General features: G+C 36.1%; 2 protein-coding genes and 1 long non-coding RNA gene across 3 annotated transcripts in view; 1 reads left to right on the forward strand and 2 right to left on the reverse strand.

Moving 5' to 3' along the window:
• The window catches only part of LOC119084935 (ras-related protein RSR1), a 147,108-nt gene that overhangs the window by 27,386 nt on the left and 94,779 nt on the right, over positions 1-24,943 (forward strand). The gene's annotated exons all lie outside the window — the stretch shown is intronic.
• Positions 1,612-10,357, reverse strand: LOC119084950. The gene is made up of 3 exons (XR_005089178.1): positions 10,339-10,357; positions 7,935-7,938; positions 1,612-1,689 (listed from the first exon to the last, which is right to left on the reverse strand). It is a non-coding gene; the product is annotated as an uncharacterized LOC119084950 (long non-coding RNA).
• On the reverse strand, positions 3,626-4,645 carry LOC119084945 (remodeling and spacing factor 1-like). The gene is made up of 3 exons (XM_037195091.1): positions 4,368-4,645; positions 4,122-4,306; positions 3,626-4,050 (listed from the first exon to the last, which is right to left on the reverse strand). The coding sequence occupies exons 1-3, from the start codon at positions 4,513-4,515 to the stop codon at positions 3,676-3,678; spliced, it is 708 nt and encodes a 235-aa protein (XP_037050986.1). The 5' UTR covers positions 4,516-4,645; the 3' UTR covers positions 3,626-3,675.

Below are 24,943 nucleotides of genomic sequence, written 5' to 3' on the forward strand. Positions count from 1 at the left end.
ATTCATAACGCTCAAACGTTATGATTTACAATCGTATAAAAAGCAAACATCGTATAATATACCCCCTTATCGGCACATTATTATTATTTATCCACACGTCCACATTATTCAACAATAAAATTGCCGTAATAATCAATTTCGTTTTTAGTACACTGACTATTTTTATGCGTACAAAATCGTAAATAATTTCGTGTTATTTTTTAGTCCTCGAGACATTTTACGAATATACAACGGGGCTGTGGGGTATGTGGCTTGTTGCGCCAGTTATATTACGAAATCAAATTCTTGAGTAAGGGAAACCTAGTCACCGAGATGGGAACTGTCAGCATATTTAGAAATTTACCGTTGCGTAAACCCAAACTCAAAATTACCAAAACTAATTTGTACCTTTTCAGCAATACCCTCCCTAGCAACCAAACTACAATTATTAAGGTGGTAGATACGTTTATGAATCACTGCTACTTTGTTCGCTCGTGTTGTTGTTGTTGTTGTGTTTAAGCCATATTAAAAATCAGCGTTTCTCAAACTTATTTTCCCCCTAAGTCGATTTTTTGAGAGAGTTTGGATGCTAGAGAGAGTATTGTTTTCAGCCTTAATTTTCCTTGTACTAAACTCCAAACTAAAGCGCTAGAAAGACACCGGTTCATTGTACTACTTTTAATAACACATGAAACTGTTTTTTTTTTGCTTAAGCTGCTTACCAAGCTTACCAAGTCCAATGTTATTCGAAACGTCAAAAATCATACGAAGAGAACCTAACCTGAAAACATACCATAGCAGTAAAAATGAGCACGTTTCAAAATATAAACAAATGTTTGAATGGTTTTCTTGTAAAACTCACACCACACAACAGTCACACCATACAAGAAACAATTAAATGTCATCCCTTAGAGACATTGGAAATCTATTGAATTTAAGAGGCACCGGTACTTTGCCGAAAAGCATACATTAGGGCGATTTTTAAATACTGGATTTTAGTTTACTTTTGATGATATCTTTTCATCAGAATCCTTTTTCAAAAATGTACGACCGCAATTCCGACCACGAATGTGTTAGCTTTCAACAGAAAATAGATTTGGTTGTAGCAATTTGACCAGCTCTGAGAACAATGAGCAGTTTATGAAAATTTCATGAAACTGCTCACTTTTGTCAGAGCTGGTCAAAAGACTACAACCAAAACTAATTTTTATTTAAAGCTAACAGATTCGTGGTCGGAATTGCGGTCGTACATTTTTCAAAAAGGATTCTGATGAAAAGATATTAACAAAAATGAAATATACGAAACACGCAAATGTAGGCTACAATTTTAGCTAGGTGCCGGTGCCTCTTAACACAAAATTAACAGTCAGCTCAATAATTTAAATATTGGTATTGGTATTGGTATTGGTAAGTTGGTATGCCTGTGGCGAGAGAAATGATAAGTTGGTATGCCTGTGGCGAGTTAGAAGGAATCAGAGGTTAAAAATTGTGTACGGTATGGTAGAGAATTACATACGAATTCTCTCAGGAGGGGCCACAGGCGTACCCACTTATCATTTCTCTAGGTTCTCTATGGACAACGGTGTAGCTGTCAGTGTTTGGGTTTACAGCTAATCGGTCTTGATCTATAGATCATTTTCACTGCACATCCTTTCAGGTTAGGGTTCTCTGTGGATGATTTTTGACATATCGAATAACCTTGGACTTGATCTTGATGGCTAAACTAGTAAAGCCTTCTAACAGAAGTTGGATTTTCATTAGTCAAGAGTTATTTGAAAGATATATGGCTGGCATCACTGAGGTAAATCTACGTAAACACATGTGCCCAGCCCATTCAAGTCCTAAAAATGACCACGCCATCTCAGTGCAAAACTTCTTAATTTTTTAAACCGACAATCGAACAAAAAGAACATTAATGTAAGTTTTCCGCTGTAGTTATTCGACTCATCTCGTTTGCAACCCTCCGCAGGGTATATCTGCTCGTTTCATATTTAATTAGAACAAGCCGGAAGACAAACGACATTTCCAAAGAAAGCACAAATTTTGTTGTTTAAGGTTGCACGAATTAATTGTTACCGCACCTAAGAAAATCAACTGTTTATATGCTTGGGTTTCAGCCACATCCCATTTGTCTTTGATACGGAAGGAAAACCCATCACTTTCGTGGAAATGAATTTTCCTCGAGTGAAGTGAGAAGATTTTAGATGAAATATATCGATATGGGATTATGGGAAGTATTTATATTATACAAACGCAGAGAGAAATAGCCGTAGAATTAACAAGTTAATGTGTCTTTGGACGTAGTTTGATCGGATACTCTCGATTTAGCATGCGGTTGGATAAGTTAAAAATTCGAAAACTTGACTTTTCCGTCGCGGGCTTCGCTACAGACCTGTAAAGAAATTTCCCATAGACTGTTATGATCAGAGCGAGAGAACTGAAGACTAGTTAATTATAACTTGCCTTGGGGTACTTGTCAAAATATTGCTTTCTCTTTCAACATGTTACGTTGAGAGCGAAAGGACCAGTTTATTATAACTTGCCTTGGGGTATTTGTCAAAATATCTCTTTCTCTTTCATCATAACACTCTATTTAGTTGATCTACGATGTCAGTTGTTGCTGAAGGCAGACAACGCATTGAGAATCTGTTTCGATCAAATTTCTCATTGTTCTACTGTCACTTCTGACGGTTAACGAAATTAAAACGATGAAAAATTTGATCGAAACAGATTCTCAATTCTTCGTCTTTTTTCGGCATGACTGAGGTATACACTAGTGGTATCCTCGGTTAACAGAGAGTTGCTAATATGACGACTGGGTCGTTTCGACGGATAGAGGGAATATGTCAAATGACAGTTGGGTTTTTGAGAGAGAATTTAATACATTTTCGCTCAACCAATTTGAAAATCATTCGACATATTCCCTATAGATCACTAAAATGACCGCTGGCGTGACGATCGACGGTTCGGTTTTGTGTGCAAACCAATGACAACCAACTTTGCTTCTAAGTGAATTCCCCGTATTTAGTTCATTTGCATTCATTTCAAAGAATTGGACGCACTCACTTATTCATTACTATGTGAAAGTGTGAAGTTGGTTTCGATTAGTTTGCACACTTTTCCCCACCATTCCTCACGTTTCCGTCATCAGTTTCACCAAACGAAGAGATCTATATCCGTCGAAACGACCCAGTCGTCATATTAGCATCTCTCTGTCGGTTAAGTATGGTTTCACTCAACCAAAAGTACTCAGTGAGAGAGCCGTTACAGAGACAGCTGTCAAATAAGCAAAGCAAAAATTGACAAAATTCAATTTTGTCTCTCACACGGAGTACTTTTTGGTAAGAGGAAATCAAGCATAATGCGTAGCGTTCAAACACAAGTCGGATAGCTCTTGTAGCCAATCGATGTGTGCTTGGTCAAGTAGATATTGTAGCTCAAAAGTTAAGCTTCAAGCTTGGCCCGTTTAAATTTCTCAACACTCAAGTTCATACGTCATACCGATAGAACGTGAACTGTTCATCGATCGCGACTGTCTTTGAAATATTTATCGTTTTCCGAACCATTTATCGATGAAAAATTCGCGTACACCATAGGGTGTCCTTCCCCATCATTTACTTTGGAAATGAATGATGCACACGACTCCTTGCAATTCAAAATTTATTACTTCCACTATCAAAATACAACACAGACACATCATGCGACATCTTTCAATCGTCCGATGCTCAAACGTAATTCTTTCAACAAATCCTTAGCCTTTGGTTCCGACGACGGCCTTATGGTCGCATTCGCTAATGACCTACGCGCTGATGTCCTTCGAGGCGGTGTTGCGGGTGCATTTCGCTTAATGAGTTTAGTAAGTTCGTCACGATCGTGGGCTAAAACGTTCCACGATTTCTTCTTCACATTCTCTTTGTACACAACGGTGTCGTCATTCGAATCGGTCATGGTCCAGAACAAGTGGCCACCATCGTCCTCCATTAGCGGTTTACACCGTTGCTTGTCGGGAGTCATTTCGTTCACAATCTTTTTGAATTCGATGTTGTGCTCGAACTGATACTCAAGGAGCTCCTTTGTAAATTGTGCAGGAGAAACGGAAAAAATGCATTGTCGGTCGCCCGGTCTAAGTATCGCATTATTACCTTTATCACCCTCAACTTGACAGTTGTTTTCAAATTCCTAAAACCTAAACGTAAGATCGTATCTGCATCATCGTCCGAATAAGTACGGCAAAATTTGGCCAGCCTTCGTTCCCATCGCTCTCTATCGACAGAGATATTACACTTGTACAGGAGTCGCATTACTGTATTGACCAATTCTCTGGCCACTGAAAGGACAAAAATTGTTGTTAACGCACTTCCACAGCTCAGTGCACAGGAGGATATTACCGTCATTTTTGCTTTCAATCATTTCCTGAAGTGTCTTAAACGTTGGGTTCATAATCTTTAAAATGTCAGCGTAATGTTGCAGAAATGAGCAAATAACCGCAAAATTCGGATCACCCAGACACGAATCATTTTCACTTGCCGATGGCATTTCGTTTTATGTTGTTTGGGTCTAAGATTTAAATTCTGTGAGATTTTATCCGGAAAACACTGTTTGAGCACGACTGACGTTCCACACAAAAAAATTGGCGCGCTAAATTTACACTCATAGCCAAACAAAACATAATCAGCTGTTCAGCAGTCATGACATTAGACAAGCAGGGAGCGTAGAGAGAGAAAATTTAATGATGATGGGTTTACTGTACGGAGTTTTTTTTTATGGATATGTTCATTTTCAATGAGTTATTTTTCGAAAGTCAACAATAAATCGTGCGTCAGACAGAAAACGGTAAAACATCAACAACAGCAGGAGAGCAATTACGGCATCAATTCTCTTTCCTCTATTCTATGTCCACTCTACCGATAGCGTACGATTCACTATTTCATTGAAAGATAAAGACTTGTTTTTGTTGTATCAGTCAAAACATACAAACAATCGTAAGCGGTAGCTTATGCTCAAAACAAACGAGGCATTGAAAGCGTGTTTTGGTCCTATTTTTCATGACGAAATTTTCGAAACTGTCAAATCAAGTTAGAACTTTTTCTATTCAAAATCGCGATTGCTGCATCTGTCAATGAAAACTAGGACCAAAACACGTTTTCAATGCCTCGTTTGTTTTGAGCATTATATCACTACAGCATCCAAATTTGACACTTGTAAATTCAGTGTTCATGCTAAGGCCGATTGAAAAACTGATTACTGTTGCGGTGTCCTGATATCATGTACTACAGATCATTTTCATGACCTTGCAAACGTCAGACACGATTCCAGCTGTCAAACATATCGAAAAATATCGAATGAATCGAACAAACGATTTTCATGTAAAAGCCAGTAAATTGAACGCAGTTAAAGTCCATCAATTAAGGACTACTTGACGAACAATTAAGTGGGGTTACGACGAGTAAAATGAAAATGATCCATACGATGGCATTTTATTTGACATAGGAGTTGACATAGAATAGAGGAACGAAAATCGATACCGTAATCCCCTCTGTCGTGTCTCCTTGAGGACCAATTGGACCATGGTCCAGGGCGCTGAAAAAATGGATAATGAGAACAACAATTAATTTGACACATTGTTACCAAGAACTTTGTCCTCAATCCTTGATTATGTTTGATCAGTATGTCGTACAGGTGTCACGACATTTTCCATGATGCTTAATCACTATAGTTCTCTTCTTTCAATTAATGGTCCTCAATTCGGCCTTAATTATAAATCACTTTTCAACGCCTAATATTTAAATGAATCAAAATTATTGGTAAACTAATTTTTGGTAAAATAAAATTTCAAAAAAAAGAAAGAATTTTTCATTTCAATTATACATCAAATACGTCCTCAATTTGTTCTTTCCGGAACTACTCTTACTTCTGAGAAACACGTGTTGATATTTAAAAATGGCATTTTAAAACAAAAAAGAAAGCATACATTTGGGCGTTTTTAAATACTGGATTTTGACCACGAATGTGTTAGCTTTCAACAGAAAACTCCCCACTATTTTCCGATCTGGTCGAACGACTGCAAACAAATCTATTTTTTGTTGAAAGCCAACACAGTCGTTATTGCGGTCGTACATTTTTCAAAAAGGATGCTGCTGAAAATATATCATCAAAATCCAGTACTTTAAAAACTCCCAAATGTATGCTTTTCAGCAAAGCATCGATGTCTCTTAAAAGCTCTACATCTCCGTTTCGAACGTGTTTCATACATATTGTTGTCTGAGGGTTTTTTAATTTAATCAAAAATTTATCCTTTTAAACAAAAACTCTGAAAGTTGCTGTAGTAAATTAAGAGGGTACACTAGTACCACAATTATTATCACCAAAAAGTTAATTGGGAAGGACAAATTAAGGATATTTTATTTTAAATAAAAGAAATTATTTGTGAAGGTTCAAAAAAAACCTTGAATTAGGCTCTCAGATATGAACTTATTTCAATTCCATATACAAGGATCAACTAAACATTATTCTACACTATGCCAAAAAAATGTGTTGTTTTTTTTTTAAGTTGATTAAAAGTGACGAATTTAAATAACAAAATTTAAAGGGTCAAATTCTAAAATTTAAAGGAGAATTGGGATGAGCCTTTGCTAAAAATCCCTATACTTTTACATGTAAATTGTAACAGCTTCTTGTGAATAATTAAGATGGCGCGCTGGTCGCATGTTGACAAACGTTGGTAATTCGGCTAACTTTACCAATACTTTTTACAATTGGAAAACAAAATTTTGATGTATGATAGAATATGAAAACGCTGAAAATAATTTTCGACATCCTAATAAAATACAAAAAATTTTAGGAGAGAACCTAATTGAGTTAATGTCGATTTATAAAATTCAAGCCGTCAGTGTGCCTAAAATTTAAATTTTGAGTGAACGATTCGATGAAAAAGTGAACCAAAAAATACATTTCAACGCTTCCTTGTATGAAAATAACTGTGGATTTACATAGCAACGTAAAAGTGACAGATGCAAAAATTTTCTCATACGGCAACTCGAAATTTCATTCATAATTTTAATTTTATGAATGAAATTTCGGGTTGCAGTATTTAAAAAACATTGCATCTGTCACTTTTACGTCGCTATGTAAATCCACGGTACGCTACGTTAGAAAGACCTACGCACTTTCCATTTTGAATTTCGACCGCACTAACGGCGTGAATTGTTTCACGAATTGAGGACATTTTAATGGACAGTTGAACGTTTGAACAGTTGTTTGTAAAGTTGAAATCTAGTAGCATGACATTTTACTATCAAAGTACTTAAGTACTAACTATTTTTATAAGTAAAATAGTGTTATTCAAGGACATTTACTAACGTTGAAAATATATTTCTTATAAACAAGATTAGATAGAGATTTAGAATGTTCTCTAAGTCAGTCAAAAAAACCTTAAAGGGTAAAGGTGACGCAACTACTTGTTTTATAACTTAAAAAATAACTGATACCTCTTGGGGTGGTTCATTCTGCGTGTAAAATTAAAAAATTGTGACTAAAAAATTCTAGAGCAAAAAAACAAAACAAAAAATGCGTCAAAGTGGAAATATTTTATATGAGATAAATATGGCAAATAAAAAGATTCTACACAGTTGAGCGCACTTGGGAACTGCCCCCAAGGCCCTGCCTGTGCCCTCTTTTCTTTCCGTAGGAATCGGCGCGGAGTTAGGTCCGAAATGTGACAATTTCAAAGAGAGTTTGTCTATAACGGTTACACAATGATCGATATAAACGGTTTCTCATCGCCTCACAAGGAGTTAGGTTAATTGATCACCTGTCAAATGATCGCTAACCCGAAATAAATGCAAAACTAATGCGAACTATATACATCGTATACCGGCGGCAATGAGTGGTAAAACAAGACACATTCGCTACACATGTTTGTGCTAGTGCTATGCAAATGGATCAAGTAAGGACACCTATCTTACCAGTGGAAAGTTCACATTAGAATCGAATTTCCTCGCAAAATTAGCTGTTACACATCGATGGGTGACAATTTCCCTAACGTGATGTCCTATCTATGGCTACCTGAACGTCGACTGACGTATGTCCTTTTTTTGGCAGAGATATGTACTCTTTGACAGCTGAACGTCGAACGCTTATTTAGAAAAGTCCAGGGCGCTGAGTAAGCTAGACACGGCATTGGTAATCTCTCTCCAGGAAATGTTTAAAATATTCATTTCACGAATTCAGTCAAAATAATGGACTACTGAACACTGTTAAAATAAAACATCTGAGATGATTTCGCCCCGCTCTTTCCAGAGACAAAAGGCAAAAGCGGAACTTACCCAATGATCCATTTAAAATAAGAAACAGAAAATAATTTTTATTACGCATATCCATCCATTATATACCATAAAATCCGCCGCATACGACTATATACTTGTAGCATATCAGTTAACCTACAATATAATTAGGCTAATTCAAACAAACGTAATTTGAGCCCATCATGCTAATTTGAATTTAGTTCTTGTAACGGGTTATGGTCGTTATAGTTGTGGGGGTTCGTTGTGCGTGGATATATATGTTGTATATAACAAGTACGTTATCGAATACTATTTTGCCATAATAATCACGTTCACCTTATCAAAACCACAGTTTGAGGCCATTCACGTGCTGTATGTGGAAAATTTCACCTTTATTATCTTGAAGGTTCATGCAAAAACAAATTCTACAAAAAAAAACTTTGCGAAACAAACCAGGCAGCCATATTCGCTTAGTGTGTTGTAACGATAGCGACAGTGCATTTTTTGCTCTATTTTTCATTCTGTTTTGAGCCCATTTTCTACAATGAAACTAGAGAGATGCTAATATGCCGTTGAAACGGCGTCCCAGCCGTCATATTAGCATCTCTCTCATTGAAACATACATAATCCGAAACTGTGGGATTAGTTCACTCTCAAGCGCTTTTTATTCAATTACTCAACTAAAGACTTTAGTCGTTGAGAAATCTTCTGACTTAACATGAGTTACGCAGCTTATGCCAAAACTTGTAGTTTGTATCGTTTGACCTCTAGCCATCGTCAACACTCTGCAATTGTCTGATTTCCAAAAGCAGTCCTTCTAGATATCAAATATTCCAGACTCTTTTCTAGGAAAACAATTGATTTTTGATGGAAAATAGATTTTTTGCAGCCATTACCTAGACAGTCTCCCACGGGGTTGAAGATACTAATTCTTGAGAAATTCTCAGAAAAATTGGGAATCAAACTGTACTTGCCATTATCTTGCAGATTAAACTTCAAATACATAGCGGCTGCAATGTCTGGCTGACGAAATTTTTTAACACGAAGTTTTCGTATATTTCCGGAATTTAATTTATATTTTTTCACGTCGAATGACTATTATTCTTTTCCCTTACCTTATGTTTTTCTGCATGATAATAATTTGCGTTACATAACAAACAACGTTTCTTCGGTCTTCAAAGTAAAATTGAGGTTAAGGATACATTTTGTTTCCTATCGCTTTCCTGCTATGTTATAGAACAAATGGTTTCGTTTGGCTGGTGTGTGGTGCAAGCTAATTTATTTTCAATTAGAAAATATTCGCATTTCAGTGTTCTGGTTTTTGTTTTCTATGCTCTTTTTTTACAAACCGAACAACCTTGCATACTTCGAGGCGAGGCGTGGTTCGGACTTGTTATTGGCCGTGAAAAGCTGTTGGTGATGTCTCTAAACAGTAAAAAAACAAGCAAACGAAAAAGTTACTTTAAGAGGAATCGACTCGTCCAAGGTTCTGAAAGAACAGGTTAAGACACCCAAGAAGGCGGGTGACACCAAGGTTCTGAAAGAACAGGTTAAGTCACTTACAAAGGCGGGTGAAACTTAAATCTTGACAATTCAGATATGTATATTGTTTGAAAAGTGAACTTGAAAACATTTTTTTTTGTTAAGTTGAAATCGTCATATAAAATTTTCCAAACCTAGTTGACGCTACAGGAAAATTTTGATCACACCGCCTTCGTGATCAACTCGAAAGTGTCTTAACCTGTTCTTTCAGAACCTTGGGTGACACACTTATTACAGATTGTTTGAAATGTCAACTTGATAAAAACTTTTTTTTTCTTCGAAAAACTAGTTCCCTTGTCGGACTCCTGAGATCACGTGCTATACACCAAGAATCTGAAAGAACCAGATTAAGACACCCACGAAGGCGGGTGACACCGGAATCGATAAACGCACTCAGTACAGATTGTGTGTGAAACCAACTTGAAGAAAATGTTTTTTAGGAAAATTCGGAATTTTGTTTTTGTTACGTTGCCTTTGTCATATAAACTTCGTAGCCGCTGAATTCAATTTATGTGTCGTCGCCTTCGTGATCAACTCAGAGTTGTCTTAACCTGGTTCTTTTAGAACCTTGAGTGCCTTGACCTGGTTCTTTCAGAGCCTTGCTATACACTAGCATTTGGTTTGATCAAAATCCGTCGCGTAAAAAATATCATTTTCTTCCAGGTGACAGCTGTCAAACTGATACGATTATACTCGATATAGGTACTGAATATACAGAAATGAAGGGAATAGCCCTATTGTATTCACCGAGTTTTCAATTCTATTTTCGTGCGATGTATTTAAATATTCCGGAACTTTGTATCATTCCATCAAATATGTCAACAAAAGCTACCAAATGTATAAAATCCGGTTTGCGATAACATTAGTGTTTTGTACAACAACAAAAAATCGAGAATAATTTAACACACAACAATTTGCGGCAATCAATCGAGTTCCCTGAAGATGCTTTTCAAATCGGATATAATAAAAAGTCTCGATTATAAGTGAGGGAAGTAGGATAGAGTGGAGTGGGGAGAGAGGGATGAAAGCTTCGAATGCTTTGTCGTTAATTTAAGCGTTCATTTCGATCAAAGATTATTCCTTTGCGTACAACCGAAGTACGGCGAGTGTGTTTACTTTGAAAGCTTTCCAGAATTTATAAAATGTTCGTTCAAGTGTCAGATGCTTCAACTGTTTCCTATTCGGGAAACTGTATTACATTAGCATACTATATCAATCTTCATAATCTTTTCCCTTTTGTTATAAGATTGAATTTAAAGAGAAACTCAATTCCACATTGAATACACAAGCTCTACGTTTAACAGACTCAGCGGATTATCTCAAAGCATAAAAAATATTCTCCCATCCAATGTGTAGAACAAATTTAAGGAATACCCACCCCATACTGCCTTCTTCTCATATTAACAACACTGGAAAAGTGTATAGGTAACCTTTCGTTTCGTATTGTATTCGGTGTGGTGGTTATTGGTGAACGACATAACCTATATCCGCCTACCGCCAATAACCAACCGATATATAACTGATTTAAATCCATTCGGCTCAATGAGCCGTAATTACATCAAACGTGCTGTGAATTTAATAGAAAATAAATATTAATAATAACGAAGGTTTTCTCCATGCTATACACTGTTATGATGGCTGAAGGTATTTCTGGAGAAGCCAAAAAAAAAAATCAAATTGAGAAACGGGAAAGTTTTTATCTAAGCGGAACAGAAGCAGAACTTTCATCGATTTTTTCCTTTGAATGGATTAAATAAAAAACAAAAACAAAATATCTGAAATTTGAAGTACAGTGGCGGTGGTCTGTGGATTGATCACTTCCTTACGTATGAGACCGACATAGGGATATAGATTTCCGAGAATCACTTTTTTCGATCCCTATTCATCGTTGTACATTATACAATGACAAACATTTTAAAACCAGCTGACTGTTCCTTTAATCTCTTATGAGAGGTTTCCAGAACGAGCAGGAGACGATCTTTTGCATTTCCCCGTATCTAAAATGTCAATCTTCATATTTTCTTGTGAGTAATGTTGTAGCACCTGCTAAGTTTGTATGGAATCAAATTCACCTCGCCAACTGCAACTTGACACAAACAGATTCAATATGATGCAACTAAATTCACCTGAAAGGGGGGATCCGTGCGCGAGTGGAAAATTACTTCTGAGATCGCTTACCTAAACACCCGATGAGAAAGGCGTGTGTTTGTATAGAGGCTGTTTAGCTATGCCTTGACTTGACTGAGAGTCAAACTGTGCCAATGACTTTGACATTGGCTTTACCAGCATTTGCTCATTTCCATTCAGCACTACAGTGAACGACATCTCAAATGTCTCACTGTCACATTTTTCTGAGAATTTTATTGTGTCATTGCAAATTCACAATGACATTCTCTGAAAAAAATGACAGTGAGACATTTGAGATGTCGTTCACTGTAATATACTTAGGATTGGTCATACCTTTACGAGGTCACTTTACGAAATCGAACGAGCTTTTGACTAACACATTTCAAAACAGTAAAAGCTAGAGTCAATAAGGTTTTCCTAACTAGTGTTGAAATACCGCGACTTCGTCTCTTATTTCCCACGTCGTTTAGGAACAACGTTGTTCCTAACTTATGCTAAAATGCTTTTTTAACCAACTCGATTCCAGCACTCGTCTCCGACTCGAAGTGGAAACCACTCATTCTCTAACAAAGCATTTTTGCATGCGTTAGAAAAATAACTATTACCAACGCACTTCAAGCGAAAGTGCTATTAATGACAGCTGCCAAACAGAGTACTATTTTGTATGCAATTTTATCGCCACTCTTTTTACAGTGTAAAATTTTGTACTGAGCACTGTCAAGTTTCAGTACCCTATTTAAAGTACAACTTTTGCTTGAAAAGCGTTGCTATTAACACGAGAAACTCATGTAAAAAGGAGCATAGTGTTCTTGTGTCACACTTCGTAAAAGGGAGAATAGTCTCCTTATGTCACATTTCGTAAAAGAAAGCTTATTTTCCTCCTGTCACATTTTGTAAATAGGAGCAAAGCTAAGCTCTTTGACTTGAAAGTCCTGCTTTCCTTCGAATAGCATTTTTAATAATAATTAGAATTAGACTATTCGCAGGCGCCTGCAAATAGTCACTTCGTATCCTAAATAAATTGTTTTCCAATTATCATTCCACCATTCCTGTCTATCGCACGACAGATTCTCAATAATAACCCAAAATATTAATTTATTTCTTTTGTTGTATGTAAAATTGGGTCATTTAATGCATTATTTGCACATGAATTCATTCACTCCGCAATTACGTAAACAAATTTTTTTGTGTTTATACACTGCGCCATTCGCTAATACCGTTTTATTTACGATGATGAGGTGTTAATTATTGTGATAATTTTGACTGAAACTTTCCGTTATAAATTGCCGTTAATTGTTCTCACCGCGGGTGGTCTTTCCATTATTATAAACCGAATTCCATACGCATACACCATTTATGCGACCAAGGTCTATTTGACGAAACATGTGTGCGGACGTGTGGAACGAACGGTGTAGACATCCTTTGTCGATTGTCAAGAAAGTTGGTTAAAAGGGAATATTCCCGGAATAACCAAAATTTCAAATTTAATGATTGTGCACATCGTGGAAGAAAAAACGAATGAGATAATATTGTGTGTTTTGAACGCTCTTTTGCCAAGGCTGTAAACCTAAATTGGGAAGTCATGCTGAAAATCGAAGAAGCATTTAAAATCCGTTTCGATCAAATTTTTCATTGTTCTAATGTCAATTTTGACGCTCAACGAAATTAAAACAATGAAAAATTTCCAGGGTATTTAATAAAATTCCAATCCAAGAAGGAACTCGTTCAGGAACTAAAAACTCGTTACACAAAGTGAAGATTTTGACATATTTTATATGAAAGAAGTGTCAAAATTCTCACCAGTGAAACTTAACGAAGAGTGTCTGAACGAGGTCCAACCTAGATTTTGATGCTCTTAGTATGCTAAATCCTTTATGGATCAACTTCACGATACGGAGAGCTTACAGCAATGTCAGGTGAAGTTGACTGTGAAAATTTTGACAGGTCTACCCATATAATTTACATGGGTTTGGGTATAGATGTCAAGAACTCGTTCCATATTTTATATCAAAGAAGTGTCAATATCCTCACCAGTGAAACTTAACGAAGATTTTCTGAACGAGCTACAATATTCACTAGTTACACTTAACGAACAATTACTGTACGCACCCACAGTACTTTCAATCATAACCTCACTTTGGTTTCGTTAAATCATTCATTTGTATACTGTGTTAAAAGAGCGTAAAGGAGAGAACAATGACCAGTTGCTTAACTGGTTTTGATGGGTGATACGTCAAAATTTGTATGTGATATTGGAAGCAACTCAGCAATCTCATTAATTTGTATATAATCGAGTAACCAGTTCTATTTTGTTGTGTTAAAACTTTTCATTCGTTGAGAACTAGCAGCTCAATAAAGATCATTATTTTGTAATTTTCTCTTATTCCCTGAAGATATTTGGACGTTCCAACAGGTTATGGGCCCAGACAAGGAATAAGACAGTACAAAATAGAAGAACTAGAAAAATGGCTACAGAAACAAAGATAACATTGACGAAATTGAATGGCAGCAACTATTTTAAATGGAGGTACAAGATGGAGGTGATGTTGATAGGAAAGGGTTTGTAGAAAGTGATCAAAGACGATAAACCGTACCCAGTTACTGCTGATTGGACGGAGAAAGACGAGAAGGCTCATTCACATATTGCATTGACCATAGAAGATGATCAAATTCAACACATAAGAACTTGTACAAGTGCAAAAGAAGCCTGGAAGAAACTCAAGGAGTTTCATGAGAAAGATACACCTAACAGTCGGGTCGCGATTTTAAAAAAATTGATGAAGAAACTCGAAGAAAATGGCGATGTCGTAGCACATGTGAACGAGATGAACGAACTCTTCCAGAAATTATTAGCACTTGGGGACGAGTTCAAACCCGAATTCATCCTAAGTGCAACACTGATTAGTTCGTTGCCAGATAGCTACAATTCCTTGGCGGCAATTCTGGAGTCTCGTAATGAAGAACTCACTTCGAGCTTGGTTTGTTCAAAAATAATCGATGAGTATGAATGACGAAAGGAGCGGAACGTGATAAAGGAAGCTTCAGCATACAAATTAAGTTCTTCAAGACATTCGAAAGATGATGTTGCCTGTTTCTTTTGTGACAAGAAGGGACACTATAAACAAAATTGCGAGGAATATAAAAAGTGGATCGATAAGAAGCAGTCTCGAAGCGACAGAGTGAAACTAGTCTACGAAGATGATTCCGATGTGGATTACGTTTTTTGAGAATAGTATAATTGAAGGACATACGGTTACAACAATGGCTATGATTTATGGACCCCGAGTGATATTTGTGTAAATGAGGAAGGAATGATGAAAAAAGAAGAAGAAGAATATGTGAGGCAACAGAATTTGAGCAAGTTAAGATGAAGAATTCGAGACGCAAAAGAATTTGAACCTAACAGTGGTAACAGAATTTGAGCGACATAAGAGTGATTTCGTGATGAATTTTATGCAGTGAGAAGTGAGATCTTAAGATCTTAAGGTCATTAAGGAGGAGGTCATTTTTTCAAATTTATGAACTTGTGGAGGAGTGTTGGAAGCAACTCAGCAATCTCATAAATTTGTATAGAACTTTTCATTCGTTGAGAATCAGCAGCTCAATAAAGATCATTATTTTGCAATTGTCTCTTATTCCCTGGAGATATTTGGACGTTCCAACATGTAAAAGCCTAGTTAACTAGGAACAAAACAGTTAATTTAACTGAGCTCGATGGGTGAGCACTTTTTTTGACATTCTCTTTTAACACTAAGATATTTTTAACGTGGACGGCAATTTCTTCGTGTAAATGAGCCTTTTAAACTTTCTTGAAGATGATCTACGTAATTTGCCTGCTTACTGACCTCGGCATAGCCCGTGGATAGATAAAATCACATTAACGCCGGACTCTTCAACTTTTTGTCACTATATATACATTTATGACTATGACTGACTGATTTTGTTTAAGTAACTCGATGCAAATCCAGTTTACAGGGACGTATATTATAATATACCAAATTAAACGAAAATTAACATATCATTCGTCCGCTGAAGCGGTTGATTTCCCAGCATCCAGTGTTTGAGATGGCATATGCCATTTTTCCATTTTCATTGATATCGTCAATTAGTCATACTAATCAAGCAAATATGTAACTCATATGAACCAAATGGCATGCAAGGAAGTGAATCCAATTCCTTTGTCGACAGTCTGAATTTATTATTCAACATGGTATAAAGCAACATCACATATTTTCTTAGAAAATATTTCCGTAAAATGGATGCCAACGATAATTGCAAACAAAATATTTTGAAACAAAAAAAAAAATTTGCCGAAACAAAGAATCTAGAAAATAATAACCGGCACGGTATGTATGTTGTCATCATGTGTTCGGGTTCAAAGAATCCACATTATTTAACTTATCAAGTCAAAATGATATATCCTCTATTACGAGCGATTCGAGCAGTAGATTATATTTTTAAGAATGAAAATTTATTTATACGAAAGAAATAATGATGTGCTGTACCTACACTGAATTTTGTACAATGAACTCGTTACTTGAGCGGCACACTTTTCAACAGAAATGTGCGTCCGTCGCGACGCCTTCCACTCATTGACGATAATAGTATTTTACATGACTAGGAATAAAAAGATGAAAAGTAGAGTTTTCGTGTGAATTTTGTTGATCCGAGGCGAAGCCGAGGTCAATAAACACACGAAAACGAGACTTTTAATTTTTATCCCGAGTTATGTAATGCATTTTACATGCTGAGGGCGCTGAAAGAAGTGCTTAAAACATCAAAAGTACGGTTTTCGACGCATGTAGCATGTAAAAGAATTGACGCCACCACAACCCGGTGTTGTCAGTGCCGGACTGGCTCAAAAAATACCTTCGGGTGTTGTATGAAGAAATTGTTCAAAAAACCCTTCGTTGCCCCTTATCCATACAAAAATCAAAAATCCATTTGGGAATCGCCCGAACGCCCATAGGGCCAGTCCGGCACTGGGTGTTGTGATTCCATCTAACATCACAGTGCGATTCTGTGAATTCTTAAAAAAATCCAAAGACTCTCTTTGGTTGTCTGTCATAATTCTTTGGATTTTGTTAAAATTCTGAAGAGATAATCGAAGTTTCGCAAATGGTCGTATACATCGCAAATGTCAAAACAAAAGAGCGATAAACTTGCCTTAACAATAAACTTTACCAAAAAATATTTTAAATTTATCGCTAAGTTTTTTATGCAAATTACGGAATTGCAATGGTGCGGTCGTTCAGTCGTAGCTGTGAGCTAATTTGAGCTAATTAAATGTCAAATGGTATGAGACGATGAAGCGCAACGATGCAATTTTCATACAGTTTTGACATCTAACTAGCTCAAAATCAGTGGTACCAACACAGGTTTTTTTGTACAACGAATATTCAACTTTATCTTTCAAATATGCCCTCAGCGGATCAGAGTGATTTTGGATCCCGACTTTCAGGTGAATTCAGTTTTGTTATGTTACCATCGTCATTATATTCTTGTGACTAGTGGTGTTGCACCTGCTAAGTTTGTATGGAATCCAGAGAGATGCTAATATGACGGCTGGGACGCCGTTTCGACGGAACTGCAACATAACCAAACTAAATTCACCTGAAAGGCGGTCACATACAGTTCTTCATCGATGCCGCGACAAACATTTATCGGCGTACGCGTTTACTTTTTGTATCGTCTTTTATTCCTGTTAGCATTTCCCACTTTTATCCATCATATTTTCTATTCGAGCGGAATAAAAATATGATGGACGATCTGATGAATCTTTATTACGATTGTACGAAATAAAGAAAAAAAATCGTTTTTCTTTCTCTGTTTAAATAAATAATAAACGCGAATGATTTATTGCCTTTTAGTCGTGTTGAATGTGATGCACTAAAAATACGGTTTGCTGATTAAAAAAAAAACCGGCTGAATAACGACCAACAACACTGAGAAAAGGGGATTCGTCATATGGCAGGGAGTTTGGAGGAAAAGAAAATTGTTTTCGTTTCGTTTTACAATCTTCCATCATCCTCGTTATGATGTGTAGTACACACTGTGTACATGATGTAGCGGTTAAATGATTCATATGGTGCGGTGCCGAACACTTTGTATTTTATTCCACATTACATGAATGGGAGAGAAAAGTGTAATGAAAATTACGTGTTATATGCTTGTCGTAATAAAAATTTTTGTGTCAATCCTCATTTTTTTTTACAACTCGACAGCAATAATCTGACTTGCTTAATCTATTCGGAGAACTGTAGATATTAAAATTTTAAAAAGTGTTTTTTCGACGAAAATTTATTATTTCACACAAAACATGTGGGTAAATTGCCTGGATGAAAAATTTATACGTCAGAGAGTGTTAGATGGACACGCTCAGGCCACACAACAAATTCTTGTGAATTTGAAAACTAAAACACTGTCCAAAGCACAAAATATCAGAGAAATAAGAAACTCCGTTTTCTCTTTAAACAATACGGAACGTCAGATTTTCCGAACAGAAAATCCAAAGACAAATGAAACGCGAACGGAGAGGGCAAGTTTGACAGATTTATTGAAAAATAATTAAATTAAGTTTGGATTTTTCGTTCAGAAAATCTGACGTTCCGTATTGTTTAAAGAGAAAAGAGACTTAGTTTGTGTAAACGGAGTTAAAACAGAATGGTTTTTCTTTTGTAAGTGGAAACTATTGTTAAACAAAAATCTCTCTTTACATTATTGTTGTAGCAGAGTGAAGTGCGGATTAAGCTTTAAGCTTAATTGTCACGTTATCACTTCTCTGTCAAATATGTGCTGTAAGGTTCTTCTTGTTGCTTCGTTAAGCATCGTTAAGCATCGGAAATCTAAAAAACTTTCTGCCGGGCATTGAACCAGACGATTTGAAAACTAGTGCACCACAATACGCAGGCATCTTATTCAATTTCTAATTTACTCTAATTTCCACTCAGGTCCACAGATCTATTTTGTTAATAATGCTTGATTTCCACTTACGCCGTCTTGTCTCCGTTGAGCGGAACCACGCCTCTTTTGTTTTGTTCGAAGAGTAAACGGAGAGCAAACGGAGCCTAAACGGCGTAAGTGGAAATCAAGCATAAGGGTACCGAATGTTAAAAATCACAACGCAAACAATTTTCTTGAAAATATGTTTTATTTTGCTTTGACAGCACCAGATCACAAAACTGGTCTTTCTCTTAATTTAAACAGACTATTTTATACACGATATGGTGTTCACAGAGAGCTATTTCTGACCAGATAATTTTAACTAATCTGTGGGTCACACGTCAAAATGAGAGGGATTCACCTCATACAAGTTTCTATGGATTTTGTAGTTTTTAATGAAAGGGACAGATGGTGTCTGTATCGAACTCTCTGCTACCGCTCTGCTGATTCCGAAAAAAAAACCTCAGAGAAAAGTTCCCTTGTACATACAGAAGCTTTTCGGTTACATTTTGTAAAAGGAAAAATAATTGTCTCCGTGTGTTTGTATTTTCACAGAAATTTTTCGGATGTTTGAAATTCGGAGGCTTTTTTTTTGATAAATCTGCAGCGTCTATGAGTTTAACACTCAGCGGAATTATTAACACTAAAACATCAGAAAATAAAACGTATTGGTCCGTCAGAGTCCACTACAATTCATACAGTCTCCCATGTTTCCGATGAGCAATATATACCTCTAAATCGAATCTAGACAAAAAGAAAATCTTTCACCAAATCGATATCCACAAAACGAAACGTAACGTAATAACATCGATATCAAAAGATTAAAGACATTCGTTTCATCTCCGTCAATTTCGTGCCAATGAAATTAATTGTAAATTGTAAATCCGAAATTCAATTCACAAAACGACAAATCCGTTTTTCTAATTTTCCGGTAAATTGTTCGAAGCCTCCACTGGTAATATTAGGAAAAATGAAGAAGAAAAGACAAAAAAAATAAAACTTTTCCATCCAATTTCCGTTTATGAAATTTCATTTTTCGAAATATTTTTTTTTGCTCATGGCATTGCTCTAAGTGGATTTACTGTGTACAAGGTGAATGCCTTTTCTCTTTGTTTCGCGTCAAAATAATCCGAAAATTGTCTCGCTTGCTAGGAAAATGTAAACAACATCAATCTCAGCATCAAAAACTATTTAATAGCAAAATGCGGAAAATGAAAGAGATTATTTTAGACGTGACACCAAGAACAAACTGAAAAAGAATAAGAAAAGAAATTTATACAACAGCACAACCGTTTTGTTAGATGCATGATTGTCTCTTTATTTATTGCATTACGAGTATTACGAGTGAGACTGTCTTAGCTGAGATATTTATATTATCAATTTTGAGAGAGATGAAACTCAATTTCCGAATCCCAGTCTTTGTTTCTATTTTGAACTAGCGAAGCAACATTTTAAAATAGAAAAGTCATAAATATTTGCAACTTTTACTTATCGTAAAAGATTAAAAGCTTTTTAAAATGGTTTCAGTTTTTGCGACATCATACTCCCTTCTAGACATGTGCGCATCTTCGTATTCGACGATCACGGTGGCTAACATCTACCCCACGAAACATTGAAAATGCAAAAATAAATCGATGAAACCAATGCCCTCTCTAGCAAACAAACTTCATTTTATCGCTGTCAAAATACCACATAATTCCTTTGTTTAAAGAAACGCAGCCATTACATTATTTCGTCCACGAATTATTTCACAATTCTTATGCGCTTAAAGCCCGGAAGAGAAGGCCGCTACACTTGTTGGAGTTTTAATAAATCATAGATGAACGAGTCTTTACTTTCTGGCGGATCGAGTTTTGAAGTTATGGTCCTTAGACCCGCGATAGTAGCTAAATATTTTTATCTAAGATGGTTTGGTATTTCACTAGTAAAAGGAACTCAACCAAATTGCCGCAAACTATTTCGACTAACGGCACACATATCTTACGCCCTTTCCTACTTACCAAATACATTATTCCATCAAGCTGGAAAGATATGGTCGTATATGGGATTCGTTGTGATACCAATGCTGCATTACAAAATGTACAGAGTATTGCTGAGAATGTTACAAGCTACCGTAAAGTTGTTTAATGTAATTGCAATTCACTTTACAACCATTAAGCTAGAAAAACCAATAGTAGCACGAAATAGTTTAGTGTGCACTTAAAAAAGACAGCACTCAAATCTACCAAGGGACGAGAGTTCGGATTTCTGAAATGCAAACATTATTTTGTGTAATCATATCGTTCTACGTATATATACGAACATTACATCACATTTTTGCTTTTATCCAACCTGTGTAATATCATCATTATCAAAGTTTGAATGATACACATAACCGAACACTTCAACACTCACATAATAGCTGAAAGGTTGTTGTGTCAAACATATTTATTAAATGGCTAAAATTTCGGTTATTTAACATATTAATTCAGTGACGTTCGGCAGGGCGTTACTATGACTAAACGAAAAATGCATCCCAATTTTCTTTCCTTATCACGACGTCATTACTTCAGTAGTGGTAGTAAAGTGAGCCATAACCAATTGCTTATATGTGTGCGCATGTTCTACTCGCGCCAAAAACATTCATACTCGAATATACCCTCGTTCATATTCAATATTGTAAATACTTAATTGCTCCACGATTACAGCCCTCTTCACCATCATCGTCATTGTTTGTCATTGTCATTGTTGCTAGTCACTTTCTTTTTTATAAGCTGACGTCAGTTTAACTTCCGATAAACTTTCGATTTATTTTATCTTCAACGCGCTCTTGCAATTTAGGTCAAACTTAATACAGAAATGAGTTCGGGTTCGTTTTAAATCATAGAAATACTTCTTGTGTGAAATTTACCGATCCGAGGCAAAACCAAAGTCGGTGAGCATAAAAAAGCCATTCCCATCATTTGTCAATTGATTGATTGGTTACGTAATTTACTATTACTCAACACAATATTTCCCTGACTCGGTTGATTCCGCGTCATAATCAACCTCGTATTTTCGTATACATTTTCCATCATTTCTCTCACAGGTACATAATCTCAGTTATTATTACGACGAATGAACGCAATTGGAACGCTTAAATAGTTTTCTGGCATTTTATTATGTAGAACTGAGACTGACGTAGACTTTTCTTTTTATTATTTTTCTCGACTGTGTAATTTTGCATACGATTTTACACAAACATGATGTAATATACCATGTTATGCCAACAGAATAGTAATGTGTTACCTGGAATTATGACAACATTTTCCAAGTAAATTGTTATGTTTTTTGTGATGCTGTCAATCGCACGCAAATGGATGATGAACATTCAATAAAAATAAGTAATAAAACGTTAACGTTAACAAAGGAATTTTTAGTGTTGTTGAATGTAATGCTGATTGTGCTGACGTGAGAAAGTTGAAAGTATTCAAAACTGAATAAATACCTGATGTAAACTCTGCCTTTTCATACTTTTTTTACGACCAGTGTATCAGGCCCGTAGCTAGGGGGGGGGGCATCGCCCCCCTGACGATTCTCTTGCCACCCCTGGGATTTTTAAAGAAAATAAAAATTTTACACTGACTAAGCAAAATAAGAACGTGAAAAACCTCTGACTTTCAAATTTTGTTGAAAAAAAAATCTTTGCTCGCTTCGCTCGCACATAACCAACTCTTATCATTTTGCTTGCAAGAGTAAGAAATTCAATTACTAACAATTAGTACTGCTATTCCCATGTTATCTTGTCGGTTTTGTTTTTGTATATAACTTCTTTAAAGAATCCAAAGTAAGTCTATGAACGGAACCGAAATTACACAGCTTTGAAATTGCTGACAAGTGGAAATTTTTTATTGAATGTTGCTGGAATGAGATTCAATGTCAAACACGACACCCCATTTTGAAGCATGAGAATTTTTCGACTTCAAAATTTCGCCTGATGCGCATCGGGGTACAATGGTGGGAAGAGTGCGGGATCACGGGATCATCTCTACCGGAAAGAGATTTTGGGAAAAGTTAATGTACGCGAATCAAACCCTTTTTCAGTATTTCTAAATGTTGATGATCGCGAAGTTCCTAAAAGTTCCCGTTGGGAATGCAATTTTGTGTACCTTTGTAAACCTCGGTTTCAGTTTCAATTGAAATCTTCTGAAGATATGGCAACCTCGGTGTCACTATCCGAGAATGAACACTTTTGGAACAAAGAGCACAGGACAGCGAACGTCATGAAACTTTTAACTTTGGGGTGTCCTTCAAGCATTATGAATGTTAACTGAGTGAGGCCAAACTTTCGCCTGCGTCGTAATTTTATTTTGATGCAGTGTTTTAGTACAAAATCTCAAAAAACGTAAAAACTTCCATCTATTGAAAGTAACCATTTGAAACTATTTGTGTTTCCGTTACTTGAGATAGAGAGAAAAGAAAAGTAAATCCATTCGATTCTAGTCTGTCGTAGAAAAATATTTATATAAGGCGTGATCTTTTTGTTCTACAGTGTGTTCATCTTTAGAAAGAACAATTTCAGATTTATCAGAGTTTTAAAAGTCATCGAGGTTCCCAGTCAATTAAGTTCTTCCCGGTCTATGATAGTTTGGCGCGAAATTTGAATTCGCTATGGGATTTTCAAATTTTGTGCCAAAATATCATAACCTGGAAACGCTTTATTGACTGGGAACATCGATGACTTTTAGAACTCTCAAAAATTTCAAATATGTTCCGAACTAAAATGAACCCACTGTAATATGATTAATAAATTGAATTGAATTGAATTTGAAAATATCTTACTCTTGCAAAGCAGATGCTTCTTTAACTCTTAGTAAAAATAAGATTTTAGAAAGCGTAAGAGTTTTGTGTTAAAACACGATTTTAATAAAGAATACGCAAAAGAAACACACGATCCCGGGGAGAAAACATTGTTTCCACCAGCGTCGTAGCACTGCTTTCTAAATGACTGTATTTAAATAGATAATTTTTACTTTGTGCGATTCACCAACAAAAAGCGATAATCTCCATATCTACAACTTTTCAAAAATGGAAACTTCGGGTCAAGAAAATAAATTCCATGCAAGTGGAAATGTGAAAATTTTCGCCTTCGGCGAAATTAGACTACTTTTAAAAACACAATAACTTTTCGAAATATTACGTTGGGGCACTGCCCCCCCTGGCCATTCATCCTGGCTACGGGCCAGCAGTGTATACTCGCCTCAAGGTTTTTACGCAGTTGCACATTATTTGTATTAGGAAAGCGGGCAGGAACAAATTGTAATACATTGACGGAGACCATTCACAAATTACGTTTGCTTCATACATTTTCGAAATTTTCTTCATTAAGGCTTGATTTCCGCTTACCAAAAAAGAACTCCGTGTGAGACACAAAATTGGAATTTTTCAATTTTCGCTTTGTTTACTTGACAGTTCCTCTCTTACGGAGTACTTTTTTGTTGAGTGGAAACAACGCACTGCTCCTAGCATGAACATAAGAAATGTTTGGAGACTGATGAAGTCACAGTAGGCACTGCATTTGCTTTCATTGTATGAGTTAAAACACACAATACAATCATTCTTAAGCGGTAACTCTCATCACAAATGCCTCCAAATTGGACATTTGTCAAAGTAGTGTTCATGCTAGGAGCAGTGCGTTGGTGGAAACCATAATGATGGAGCGTGTTGGGGGACATTCGTAATTTTTTGCATTCGTAATTTTTGAATGGCCACTTGGCGTTGAGTGAGGTTCGATTACTTTGTGGAAGCATCTGCATTTTGTGCAGATGTGGGTAGGGAACTTCATATTCTGCCGTAATTTGTAAGAAAAACGTTTCGATGTTTTTTAACAAAAGAATTTGAAATGCCATCGACGTTAAAAAGGACCTATAGGTTTGTTTCAAATAACTGTAAACCCGAACTTTGACAACACGAACGACGACGATTTCATCCACAGAGATGAACATAACTTAATTCTGCGTTGATGGGATCGACACTTATGTTGCGTTTTCCATTGTTTAGCCTGTGGTGAATATAGAATTACAATGGAAAACGCAGCATAATTGTCGATCCCA

The sequence above is a fragment of the Bradysia coprophila genome, unplaced genomic scaffold (assembly GCF_014529535.1).
Source record: "Bradysia coprophila strain Holo2 unplaced genomic scaffold, BU_Bcop_v1 contig_94, whole genome shotgun sequence".
In the NCBI taxonomy this organism is placed as follows: domain Eukaryota; kingdom Metazoa; phylum Arthropoda; class Insecta; order Diptera; family Sciaridae; genus Bradysia; species Bradysia coprophila.

Excerpts from the sequence above, each read along its gene's own strand:
- LOC119084945 (XM_037195091.1), bottom strand. The coding sequence starts at position 4,515 with ATGCCATCGGCAAGTGAAAATGATTCGTGTCTGGGTGATCCGAATTTT. Across the intron at positions 4,307-4,367 it reads GATTGAAAGCAAAAATGACG|TGGCCAGAGAATTGGTCAAT; the intron begins GTAATATCCTCC and ends TTGTCCTTTCAG. Across the intron at positions 4,051-4,121 it reads TCAAGTTGAGGGTGATAAAG|GAGCTCCTTGAGTATCAGTT; the intron begins GTAATAATGCGA and ends CAATTTACAAAG.